Source organism: Lathamus discolor, chromosome 18, assembly GCF_037157495.1.
Source record: "Lathamus discolor isolate bLatDis1 chromosome 18, bLatDis1.hap1, whole genome shotgun sequence".
In the NCBI taxonomy this organism is placed as follows: domain Eukaryota; kingdom Metazoa; phylum Chordata; class Aves; order Psittaciformes; family Psittacidae; genus Lathamus; species Lathamus discolor.
In genome coordinates, this window is record NC_088901.1 from 5,262,513 (window position 1) to 5,275,511 (window position 12,999).

The 12,999-nt window shown below is 55.5% G+C and overlaps 1 protein-coding gene across 1 annotated transcript; it reads left to right on the forward strand.

Annotated features, from left to right (window-relative positions):
* The first annotated feature begins 955 nt into the window (after nucleotides 1-955).
* Nucleotides 956-9,205, forward strand: HEYL (hes related family bHLH transcription factor with YRPW motif like). The gene is made up of 5 exons (XM_065697722.1): nucleotides 956-1,186; nucleotides 4,222-4,288; nucleotides 4,742-4,825; nucleotides 5,220-5,301; nucleotides 6,691-9,205. Exons 1-5 carry the CDS (start codon nucleotides 1,107-1,109, stop codon nucleotides 7,356-7,358), a joined length of 981 nt encoding a protein of 326 aa, XP_065553794.1. The 5' UTR covers nucleotides 956-1,106; the 3' UTR covers nucleotides 7,359-9,205.
* Nucleotides 9,206-12,999: the final 3,794 nt, after the last annotated feature.

The following is a 12,999-nucleotide window of genomic DNA, read 5'->3' on the forward strand; positions in this document are numbered from 1 at the left end:
GCGTTATTTTTGTACTGCGAACTTCCACTTCAGCGCTCCCCCTCCTCCCCTCTGTCTCCCCCAACAACATCCCCCCCCTCCCCCCCCAGTTATTGATGCCTTGGGGGATTTTAGCAGCACAGGACTCTGAAAACCAGCCACAAACAGCCTCCTGCAAGCCCAGGGAAGGCGAGATGCTCTCTAGACGCCGGGCTGTGGGTCTGAGTTTCCGGCGTTATGGGATGAGACAAGAAAACAGCAATTCACCCTGGTGTCATAAAACCTGAAGTCGTGTTTGGTTGGTTTGGTTTACAGGGTAGGTGGTGAATGCCCCGGCAGTGCCATGAGCTGGCACTCGAAGATGCTCCACGGCTGAGAGCTGAGCTCCTGGTGGGACCAGGACCCATCGCAACGGTTCAGCATCATGCTGGACCTATCCTGATGCTTCCAACCGTGGTGCCACCACTGTTGTCCTGGCCCTCAGGGATTAATGGCAGCGGAGGGCTCTTTGCACAACGTCCTCAAGCATCCCTGTGAGCTTCCAGTGAGCTGGTTTCCATCTGAATCATGAGCCTCCGAGAGTGCCTGCGCCCAGCGCGGGGCAGACATGTGTGTGCGTGTGGGGCTGGATGTTGATTTTTCCCTGAAACAACTCAAGGCTTTATCAGTCCCATCTCTTTCCCACGGTTTTCTGTTGCCAGTGAGGTCACTGGTCCCTTTAAACTGGGGCTGAGGCCAACGTGCGGCGGGTGGAAGGGGGGTGGCGGGGACATGAGACGGTTCACACAGACTGTTCCTTTTACAGGAAGACTTGGGATTTCGACCAGCGAGCGGGAGGAGGCGGGGGGGGGGGGCCTGGGAACCTGGGCCGTGCAATCCGTCACTCCCGGGGGATGGTGCCTCATTAACCCGTTCACCGGGGGGCCCGGGCGCGGCCGGGTGTGGAAGGCGGAGGGCGGGCAGGGGAGGGGCTGGTCCTGAGCTGCTTCTCCGCGTTAGACCGGGCTGCGGCTGCACTCGCTGCCCCGAGGACGGCGGCAGAAAGGAGGGAGGACGGACGGAGGTGGTGTTGGTGGTGGTGATTACTGAGGACAGCCGAGCAGAGCCCGTCCGGTGCCGCCGGCAGCATGAAGCGGTTGTGCGAGGAGAGCTCCTCCGACACGGAGTCGGACGGCACTATCGACGTGGGCCGGGAGGAGGAGTACCGGTGAGGGCGCGGGGCCGGCGGTGGAGTTTGTGTGTGGGGGGGTCCCGGCACCGGGCACGGCGCTTGCAGCGGTTTCTCGGGGCTGGAGCACGGCTCCGTTCACCTCGGTTAACCCCGTCGGGCCGGGCCGGTGGTGCCGTGGGCAGGAAGGGCGGGGGGGACCAGGTTCACCCCAACCCGCGTGTGTGGGGAGACCGGGCTGGGGGAGCCCCGTCGAGGCGCAGGTATGGAAGCTGTTACGAGCTGATTGAGCTCAAGGAAGCGCCTCGCTAAAGCCAGGGCAAAAGCTTTCCCCTGCAGGATGGGAGAAGGGCAGCTCTGAGCTCTCTTGGCAGCAGCACCCCGAGCAGAGGCGCCCACCGGGTGCTGCTGCAGCCCCAGCGATCCACGGACTCGCAGGGAACGGGGAAGAACCCGGGAGGTTTTGCATGACGAACGCTTCAGCTCTGGGGATGCATTTGTAATGCACCAGCTGGGGCTTTGATCTTAATTAAGAGGGAGCCCGGCCGGGGAGAGCTGCCCGGCTTTGAGCTGCGCTTCCCGTACCGCAGTCTCAGCCCCATCGCTGCTGAGCCGCGGTTTCGGCTCTGGGGCTTTGCTGCTTGGGGAGATAGTGAGGAAATGGCGAGCACAGGACCCCTGCAGGACCCCAGGCCATGCCCTCCTGCTTTGCCAGCTCCCCTGGTAAAGGGCATCCCTAGCAGCTCGGCTTCTCACGCTGTGCCAGCCGTGCCCGGGCTCTGAGCACACAGGCGGTGCTGGCGATGAAGGAAGGGCTCTGCGACTTGTTCTGCTCCAGACCCAGCTGCTTTTGAACTCGTTTCAGTAGCCAAGTGTCCCCTTCCCTCCCTTCGCGTTCAGTGAGTCCTCAGGTTAATTCATTCCCTTTTGCTGCTTCGTATCCCAAGCAGAGAAGTTGCCCTGCCCGGTGCCAAGTTACCGTTCTCTTGGGACTAAATTCAGGAGTCTGCTTCTCGCTGATGCAGTCGCGGCGGAGTCTGAGAAGTAACGTCCTGCACCAATTCACTGACCCCTTAGGCAGCTTCCAAGCACATCAATGTTTAAGCTACCTCCCTGCTGCATGTGAAATACTCAGTGCAGCACTGACTCTCCGGTATCCCCATGGATGGAACGGAGGAATTGTCATGTTTCAATGAATGGTAGCGACGAATTGTTGATCTCTCTGGTGCTGCTAAGACTTTTACCTTCTCAAGTCATGGAACCAGGCAGTGCTGTGAGCTGGTGTTTGTGTATGTGTGTATCATTGCTTGTGTCACACCAACACACAGCCAAAAGAGCTGTTCCTGCCCTGACAGGGCTGGGTTCTTTGGGGTTTTGCTTCTTGTTCTGAATCAACAGCCAAAGTTGTACTGTAAGTTATAAAATTGAGCAGAGAGCAACACAGCAATTTTAATCATCAGAGAACATCGTGAGGGTGTCTTTTATGTGGTTCAAATCTGTCAAGCATATTTTGAAAGCATATTTTGCAGTGAGCTCGGTCTTTATATCCACATCTGGAGCTGCAGCTCACAGAGAGAGGCACGTTCAACAGCTCTGCAAGGAGAGTTTCAGAACTCCCTGCTACAGCTCCTTGAGTGAGCGTTCCACATTCCTGTGTCCCAGGCGGCTTTGATACTGACTCCTGGCACAATACCTGACCCCAGAGCCCGTTTTCACATCATAGGTGCTCATCCTATGTGTGTTTATGTATGCTGGCAACACGTGTTGGTGCTTGTTGGAGCCAGCCAGCACCTATGCCCAGGAAAAGCCCACCCAGCAGCTGTTCGGGAGGGGAGTGAAGAACGTGTTTCTTCATCTGAGTGTGTAAAACCAGCTCTGAAAGCACCCCACTTGGGGCCAACTGAACCTATTTCTAATGGGCTGAACTGGGTCTGGTCTTTGGCTTGCTGTGCAGACAGCTCTGTCCATGCAGAATCTTTAATAGGCTCCTGTTAAAATGCCCCTTCCCAGATCTGTGTCTCTTGTGGTCCTTCCGCAGCACCAGGCTGGCTATGGTTGCTGTTAACATCCCTGCACCAGGTTGCATAAGGCAGAAGAACAGTCCTAAGCCAGTCCAGCTTTCCAGAGGGAGAAACCCTGCCTGTAGAGATGGAAAGTGGCCCTGGGCAGCCTCCCTGCAGTGGTGGTACTTTGCTCCAAGGAGTTTCCCATGCTGGGTTATCCATTGTTGTGGAGTCTTCACCTCTGCGGACCTGGGGATTGAACCTCGTCTCCCTGTGCCTGTCTAGTGCTGACCTTTGGTGTCTAACCTCACCCGTGCCCACCAGGCACAAGACAGTTTGTGGGGGCCCTTCTTAGCCTGTTCCTCCCATGTCCCTTGAGCAGAGTTGTCAGCCAGTAGGCAGGGTCCCTGCCCCATCACCTCCTGCTGGGTGCTCCCCTGCCCTGCTCCTGGCTCCTCTGCCTGATTTGGGGTTATCCAGAATATCCCTGGTGCATTCAGAACATCACAGCCTACTCCAAACCCTGTGGTTTGTGAAGTGACTCTCCAGGAAGCCCTCAGAAACCACATCAACGCTGTTGTTAGCCTCACCCCGAGGAGCAGCCAGCCCTTCACTACTCCTGGGTGGGAGCTTGGGGATGTGCTGGTGCTATCACAGCTCTGAGAGGCAAAGCCTTGCAGACAGGGCAGGCTCAGACACGAGAGCCGGGAGGTTCGCACATGGAGAAGGAAAAGGCCACGACTCCAGAGCTTGGATCGTTACTTTTCCAGCCCCATGGAGATGCCGGCACTGGCTGAGATCGAAGGAGACGAGTGCCTGGTAGCAGATGGACAATTTGGTGCAGAAATCTGTCCCAGGCTGGTGGGAGACTCGGAGTGGGACTTGAGTCTGCTTGGCTCCCCATCCCCAATTCCTGAGCTCTGTGTTGTGGGTAAAAATGAGATGGGAACCACAGAAGACATTATTCAGGAAGGGGGGAAACTGCAGATGGCAAACGTGTGTAAAGCACATGTGTGACAGAGGTTCCTCTCCAGCTAGCATGAGAAACGAATCCCTCTTCTTCCCTTCCAGCCATGTCTCCAGGTCTGTGTCTCCCACTACGACATCTCAGATACAAGCCAGGAAGAAGAGGAGAGGGGTGAGTCTCATTTACGTTGCCCAGGGTGGCCGTGCTATGTCTCCCAGGGGAGCTAGGTTGTTTGCAAGGGCTCCCTGTGACATCCTCTGCATGCAGTGGGCATGTCCTTACTGTGGGAACCTGTGGGAACTGTGGGAACAGTGGGAAATGAACTTCACAGTGTTCCCTGCTCTATCTCCTATGGAACTCTCCCCACAGCCACCCAGAGACTTATTTTGCAGAGGTTTGGCTTCAAATTTGGCAGGAAAGGGTGGGGATGGGATGGAGGTGCATTGTTTCACTGTGGTTATCACAGTAGTCAAGGTTTCTGTGCTCAGTTTTTGCACCAAAACCACTGACTTATATGGCCCTGTTCTAAGCACCTCCCCCAACCTGCCTCAGCTGGTAACAAGCTGTGAAGATGTGGCCATAAATGACCCTGGTTTCTTCTCTCCCCTTGGGAATCTCCTGCAGATCATTGAGAAGCGGCGCCGGGACCGGATCAACAGCAGCCTCTCGGAGCTGCGGCGCCTGGTGCCCACCGCCTTTGAGAAGCAGGTGAGTGTGTCCCTGATACCCACGTTTCTTCGCATCTGGGCTGTCTGTCTTATCATCATCACTGCAGGGACTAAGTAGGTGGTGAAACTGGGTGGCAAAACAATATTCCCAAATATTCAGGAGCCCTGGGGAGGATAAAGTCAATCCAGGAAGTGTTTTGGATAAACCAGATATGAAGATGCACAGAAATGGGCTTCTACAATTTGCATCTGGGCACCTTAGGAGGGATGTAAAAACCAGAGCCAGTGTCCTGGATGGATGCTTTGCTCCATCTGAGTGCTTCTGGACTTCAGGAAGGTTTTGGAGGGGGGTGGTCACTGGGCAGCTCCTGAGATGCACAAAAGCCCAGACCATAAAATTATGAATTGCTCTTTTTCCTGCTCCCAACACACAGGGGTCTTCCAAGCTGGAGAAGGCAGAAATCCTACAAATGACAGTAGATCACTTAAAAATGCTTCACGCCACTGGAGGAGCAGGTAAGAACTGCACGTGTGCGAGGTGAAGGCAAAAACTGAAAGGGAAATTCCCCGTCAGCCTGAGCACCAAGCAGTATCTTGATGCTGGCATGTCCGGGTGACACCAGCCAGCACCAAACTGACTGCTGCCCTGTCTGTTTCCCAAGGGAAATGCCCTTTGAGGGATGTTTCCATGCATCCATTTGGCAGACAGTGGTATATGGGATGGCAAATCCCACAGACGCATGGGGATGCTACCACTGTCATTGTCGCACACTCTGCTAAAAGCTGTGCAGCCAGGGACGTGCCTGGTCCTGCTCTGCTCGCAGAAAAGCAGCATTGAGCTCTTTACCTCCTCCTGGGATACATTTCCTGCAGAGGCTGGATTCTGCATGGTGACTCTGCAAATAAACAAGGCTTTTTTCCCTCTCTGTTCCTCTTTTTGTGTGTCTCTTGGTTGTTATAAGAAGAGAGAGGGAGCCCTGTGCAAGATTCAACAAAGGTCTTATTTGTACTGAGACCTCGGTACAGACCCTCTGTCCTGTTCCAGTTAACAGGATGGAGATCACAGCTCCAGTAAAGAAGCCTCTGGCTTGCTTACCACCCGGTTTTGGCTTGCTGGGGACATTGTTGGCATCCAGGCTTTGGTTCAGAGCTGTAACTTGGTCTGGAACATTTGTTTAGATATTCAGTTTGACTGCACTGCAACAAAGGGCTGTATTGTCACGAGAGACCCCGTCAAGCAAAGAGGTCCAAGCGCTTCACTGTGCTGTGACATTCTCTGCTTTACTGCTGATCATCTTACGGAGCTGCAAGTAGGGAGCAGAAGCCTAAAAACCAGCCGTGGGTTGCATTTTATCCTGTTGATTTCTGTGGCTTTGAGCTTTCTTGGCCCAGTGGTTTCGGTCTGCCACTGTTCTGTGTCCTTCAGCTGGATATGTGCTTAAATGAAGGGTAAAAATAGGGACACAGGCAGAAGAAAACTGTGCTAAGCTAAGAGCATGGGGAGACCCAGCGTCCCACCAGTCTGCAGGACCAGAGATGGTCTATTTGCAAAGAGGGACCCAGTGCCCATCTGGCCCACAGACCTGTCTCCAGCAGCGATAACCGAGAGAGTCCAATAGGAAAAATTCCTTCCTGAGCACAGTTAATGAAACCTCTTACTTGTCTCACATGCTGGAGCAAGAGGCTTCATGACCTTGGCAGTTCTATCCCGATGAGATAACCACAGATGCTATTCTCACGCATGCAAATGTCCAGTCCTGGACACCCACTTGGCTGGCTGCGTCAGGAATATCGCCCGGCAGCAAAGTGCCTCAAGTGAAATACACAGTGTGTTAGAGAGGGTAGTGAAATCCAAGCACATTCCTGAGCTCCGCATGGACTTCTCACTGCGTCCTCTCCCTACAGGCTTCTTAGATGCTCGAGCTCTGGCCGTGGATTACAGGAGCATTGGCTTCCGCGAATGCCTCACTGAAGTTGTCAGGTACCTGGGCATCCTTGAGGGTCAAAACGCCGCTGACCCCATCCGGCTGCGCCTCCTCTCCCATCTGAATAATTATGTGGCAGAAATGGAGCCTTCGCCTGTGGCCACTTCGCTCCTGCCCATCCAGACATGGCCGTGGTCCTTCCTCCACAGCGCTGCTGGCCCCGTGCAGATCCCCAGGAGGGAGGCTGCTCCCGCTCCGGTTGTTTTGACTGCATCTTCCCTGGCTTACCCCAGCCCCGCTGTGAGGCCAGCCCCGCTCCGCCGTGTCCCCGGCGACATGCTGCCATCCCGCCGAGGTTTCTTGGCCAGCAAGATGGGCTCTTCCAGCCGCAGGGCCCGGGGTGCAGGCTCATCCGCAGCCATAGCAGCTGTGCCCAGGATGCCGGCACCAGCGGGTGCATTGAGAGAGGGCTCGTCCAAGAGCAGCCAAATCGCCACGTTCCTCTTCTCACCAGCCTCCACTGGCATCCCCATGCCACCGGCTTACACAGCACCTCCTGCCTTGGGTGCTGCCACGCAGGGACCTGGGATCAGGGTTGGGACATCGAGGATCTGCCGCTCCTGGGCTACTGAAATCGGGGCTTTCTGACCCTCCCATTCGGAGACAGGAATTCTTCAGCACTCATTGCCTGCAGGCCTAAGAACAAACTCAGCTGAAAAGGCATCTTTCCTGCTTTGCAAAAACCAAGGATCCATAAAGAAAATCCTCTTTACTCGTCCCCCTCTCCTCGCACCACTTTTCTTGCCTCACCATCACATGTTCGCTCCCTCATGATGCCTGCAAACAGGAATCACATACAATTTGATGCACTTGTCTGCACACAGCTACCCCCAGATCATTCCAGCTACAGCAGAAGGGGCACACGCAGATCCCAGCCCTGTTCCACCTCCAGCAAACCACTCTGCAGAGCCCTTTGGAAAAGAGCTAGCCTTGAAATACTGTTTTATATCCCTGGGGGACCTGAGCTGCCAGACAGAGACTTGCTTATGCCAATGTCCTGCGATGTGTCCCCCAGCTGCAGCACCTAATGTTGTGCTCCTCTTATCCCCAGCACTGCTGGCACCCCTGCTACAGTCCCCCCAGCTCCTTTAGTGAACTGCTTGCCTGTTAATCCCCATGCTTTCCTTACTGCATTACCAGCCTTCCCCACTTATGTGCCCTTAAGGTGGAGTGAGGCAACAGCTTAACAGAGCTTGTTCCCACAGCCAGGCTGGAATTCCGCTGGATGCCTGCACAAACCATGCAGGAGCAGCCAGCCGGGCCTGCGCAGCCCCCGCTCCACACCGAGGTGTGAAGAGACGAGCTGGAGGATTTCAAAGGGATGTCAGTCACAGAGGGGAAGGCTCTGATGGCCAAAGTGAGAAGAAAAGGCCTTTCCCTCTGCCCGTCTCTCCTCCATCCCCTGCTGAACAGCTGTGACTGCAAAGGGGGAGAATGGGTCAGAACAGCCTGCATTTGAAGTGCCTCCCTTGTTCTCTCTTAGCCCTGCACCCCTCAGCCTCCCCTCCTGTCTCTGTTTTCTTTCTTCAGCACCGTGTTTTGGTCTCACATTGCTCATCCTTCTCCTTGGGCCAGGACCAAAGCCCACTGAGGATTGCACTGCAAACCTTGGCAAGCCCTGGGGCTGCACTTGTCCAGAGTCCCAAGAGCTTTTTCTGCCTTGGCCTGCATGCCCCAAGGTAACTGACAGAGCAGATGCTGCTCCTCCAGCAGTTCCCCCCTCCTCTCTTTCGAGCATAAAGGAACAGGAGCCACCCTGCTCCTGTGCCACATCCCGAACTCCCGTAGTGTCCAGGGCAGGAAGTCTCAGTGCTCCTACTTGTCTGAGCAGCTGCTGCTCCTGCATCTGTGCCTTGACTTGCTGGGGTGCACAAGCAGAATAGCCTGGACCCAGTTGCATGCTCACGCCAAGGAGTCTCACCCCCCTCTACAGCACTGTGACAATAAAAGAAGGAAAAGTGTGGAGAGGTCAGTGGAAAGAAAATAAAGAGGGAGAAGTTCTCTCTTGAATGGGAGCGGCTCTCCCCACGCCTCAGGTCAAACACACAGCAGCCGGTTAGACTGTGGATGAGCTGGTGTTTACCTTCCTGCAGATTGTATCTGCCATGTGCATGGCAATGTGTCTATCTGCTATTGTTTGGAAAGTGAGTGCCTCCCAGTTGTTTTGATGGAAGTCATCCCACTTAACACACAGAAACGCCTCCGCTGCTTCTCCCCACCCTTGTCCTGAAGTGCCAGGATCAGCCAGGAACAGCATATTCTGTTGTTAACAAAGCCAGAGGAGGTCCTCATGGACCCCTGTTGTTCCTGCAGCTAGTCGGCACGCTAGAGCTCACAGCAAGTAGCCCAGCCTCACTTCACACTGTGGAGAGCTGTTAGATTCACGAGCTGTGACATCCAGCAAAGGTGTCAAATAAAGTCTTTCAAACCCCTGGCCTGGTTGTGAATGTAGTGTTGATGTGACTCTGTTCTGCTCATCCGGCCTGCTCCTTCTGCAGCAGGTGAGCTTGTGTTCCTGAAAAGCTTCAGAGAAGGTGAGGTGGGGCTTGGTCCCTGCTGGTCATTTTATAGCTGCTGCTCTCCCGTCCCCTGACTTTTGACTTTGCAAACCACTCCGGGAGTCAGACTCAGCCGGACAGGCAGCAGCACTGGCACTCAGACTGGCAATCATCTGTGGGTTGAGAAGGAATGATTTAATTTAGCAGCATCTACAGAAATATCAGTGGCCAAACGGGGTCTGGTGGAGCCCGGCAGCCCGGCGCCTCAGCCTCCCGAGCCTTTGCAAGCAGGAGCAGAATAACCCCGGCTGCATCTTGCTGTTGGGAAATGCTTTGGGCTAAACAAAGAGCCACAGCTGAGAGCTGGTCTCTGTCTTGAGGAAAAGACCAGCAACTGATCCTTCTCGTGAAAGATGCTGGGAGAATTTTGTGGGGAATGGTGGGAATTCAACTTCCTTTCCCATAACTCCTTCTCACTCCAAAATGCCTTTCAAAACCGCCCATAAATCCCTGCCTTAAGTGCTGTGTTGGGAATTGCTGGAAGGGAGCAACTGCAGCTGTGATGGAGTAATGTAGCATCCGTCTGGAAGGGGAGAGAAACTTCAAGAGCAATAATAGGGCCATTGATGCCGGGTTGTCCCGCTGGTGCCTGGGCTGCCCTGACCCGGCTGGAGGCGGTGGTGGGAGCTCAGTGCTCTGGTGTGGCCTTGGCTGCGGAGAGGAGCAGAATTGCCCTCGCTGTGGGAGGCAGGCACAGACCAGCCCCGCGGGCTGCGCTGCTAAACCAAAACAGAGGCACTGGAACAAAACCACTTCCTGATCTCTGCTGATCAAACGGGAGCCGGAGCGGGTGGGAGGGCATCGGTTCAGGCCCGTGGGGTTTTCTCCCCACAGCACCATGGTGATTAGAGCAGTAGCCCGGGACTGGAGCTTATTTTTTTTTCCCAGGGTCTTCTTTAGCCTAAACGTCTCCTCTAACACATCCTGGCAACTTTTGATCTCCCCTGTAGGGGAAATCCCCAAACTCTCCGTGCACTCTCTTCATCCTTGTTCTTCAGGCAAAGGAAAACATAATGAAGAGGCCTATGGGAATGTGTGGGCTGGCCCCGTGGCATCCAGCGGTGTGGAACACGGCTCCAGCTCCCACAGCGGCGAGGCTGGCATGAAACAGGGTCCTGATGAGCCAGCCTTTGCCTGCTGCTCGGAGGGCACCAGGCCACTTCCAGGCTGCAGGAGTTCTGCTGTGCAGAGCGGGTCGGGCTCTCCCGAATTGCCCTGCATGGCAAATGGTGCTTACCTGATGCTCCTGCCTGCCCCGGGTGCCTGCTCCCTCCTGCCTGCGTTCTTCCACTCGTGGTGCAATCCCGGCCTGCCCTCTGCTGGTGAAATTCCAAGGCTCAGGAGGAGAAATCCTACGGCAGGGTCAGTGTTTGGTTGAAATCTTGGCCACTCGTGTTGAAAACCGGATGCTGCCTTGTGAGGACCGGCAGGGACGAGGCACCGTTCCGATACACGGGAGCAGAGCGGCTTGGGAGGGTGATGGCTCTCACACAGCATCATCGATGGGGACACACTGGCAAGATGAAGACATTAAAACCTTCACTCCAGGCACTGCTGGAAGTCTTGAGAGGGCAAACCGGGAGGCTGTTGGTGGTCATCGGGGGCAGCTGCTCTCTTGTGTTGAGGGTACCAAGAGGAGTGGGGTCCCTGGGGCAGTTCTGGGCCCTCGTCAGCAGAGGATACCCCCAGGTCATCACTTCGTGCTAGGAGAGAGGAGGACGCAGTTGTCTGCATGGTGTCCCCTGGGAGAGGATGCGAATGTCAATAAAGATGGTTCAAATAAAAGCAATTCTCAGCGTAGCCACAGCAGGGCCTTGCAGCCAAAGGGTGTTTTATGTGGGAACATGTTTCTTGAGCTGTGTTTTGTCTTCAGCTGTCAGGACAGGAGCCACTCCGAACTCCTTCCGCAGCCAAGACGCCTGTCTCAGGCTGGGGTTTCACAGCGGAGGAGATGCCGGGCCGTGGAGGACCAAGTGCGATCCCAGCAGTGTTGCATCCCAGCACCGTTGGGAAGATCAGCTCAGAAGGATGATTTGTGTCTGAAGAAAATAACCTGGACCAAAAATAGTGCAGAATACGACAATTTGCTTTGCTATTGTTGCTTTTTATTTTGTTATTCTCCATTATTGCACTGTAATGAAGGGGTATGTATCCTATCCCTTATATTATAACGTCATATCCCACTTTTAAAGCGTATTAAAGGCAAGGTAATGTACAATCAAGACATCACAGCAGACCAGCCACCAGCCTCTGCAGACTTTCCTAGTCCCCCTTAAGAGGACATCCATGTGCCCAAAGGTCACTGATGAATCCCCGAATCCCACGCTGCTGCATCCTCACGCTCTGCTGAAGATGCTGGAAACAGATCATTCCGGGTCTCCCTGGAGCTGGATCTCGTGAGGATGAAGCTGCGGGACACTGCAGGGGGGGCGAATCCCTCTCTTTTTGCAGTAGACGATGCTATGATTTATTCTGCACGCTGTTCAACCTTCACCCCGGCATAGCGAGTTTTCCACAGGGACCCTTGGTCCTGCTCCAGGGCAGCCCCTGATGGGAGCTGGTGCAGGAGCTCACAGTGATGCTCTGAAGAGGAGGAGGCTGTGGGAAGAGCTCCAGCCACGGCCGCTCATTTCCCTGCCAGCGACACCTCCAACACCGCAGCTTGGAGCACAGAGAAAAATCACCCCAGAGGAACGGTTCGCTTCCACGGCGTCTTCCTCTGCTCATCCTGCTCCTTGTCCCCATTGGCCAACATTGGCCTGTTTGGTGGTGGGATCGAGCTGCCCTGTGAGACATTGGTCTCACAGGGATGGGGTGGGATGGAAAACACCCCCAAACCCACCCTTCATGGTGCTGTGGCTGTGGGTGCATGTCCCCCCATGGAGGATTTCACCCTCAATCTGGTCAGCGCGGAGCAGGGACAAGGCTTTGCTGTTGCCCAAGGGGCCATGGGGTCAGGACACGGCCTGAGCCTGCACTGCTGCCCCCAACCACCCCCGGGGGCTGCTTCCTGTGGCAGCCACAGAGATTTGAAGGATTATGAAGCCAGGCTGAGGACATTGGGGCTGTTGGGCTGCATGGGGACCTCAGAGCAGCTTCCAGTGTCTGAAGGGGGCTATAAGGATGCTGGAGAGGGGCTCCTTGTGAGGGACAGGAGCGACAGGACAAGGGGTGATGGGCTCCCACTGAAACAGGGGAAGTTCAGGTTGGAGATAAGGCAGAAGCTCTTCCCTGTGAGGGTGCTGAGGCGCTGGCACAGGGTGCCCAGAGAAGCTGTGGCTGCCCCATCCCTGGCAGTGCTCAAGGCCAGGTTGGACACAGGGGCTTGGAGCAAGCTGCTCCAGTGGAAGGGGTCCCTGCCCGTGGCAGGGGTTGGAGCTGGATGAGATTCAGGTCCTTTCCAACCCAACCCATTCTGTGAAGCAGCCGCTGTGTTTATTTCTTGGGCTGGCTGCTGCCTGGGGCGAGCCGGACATCCCCGGGAGGGGAGGGTGGACGCTGCCGGTCTCGCTGAGGGGCTGTGGTGTGAAGCAGAGTGCCCCGCAGCGTGGCACTCAGGTACGTTCACCGTGAGGGGACAGAACTTCCCGACGGGATTCCTGCACTGGAAATAAACGGAGGCGCAGCTCGTCCCGCGGCACACGAGGAACGCCACAAGAGCGAAGGTGACG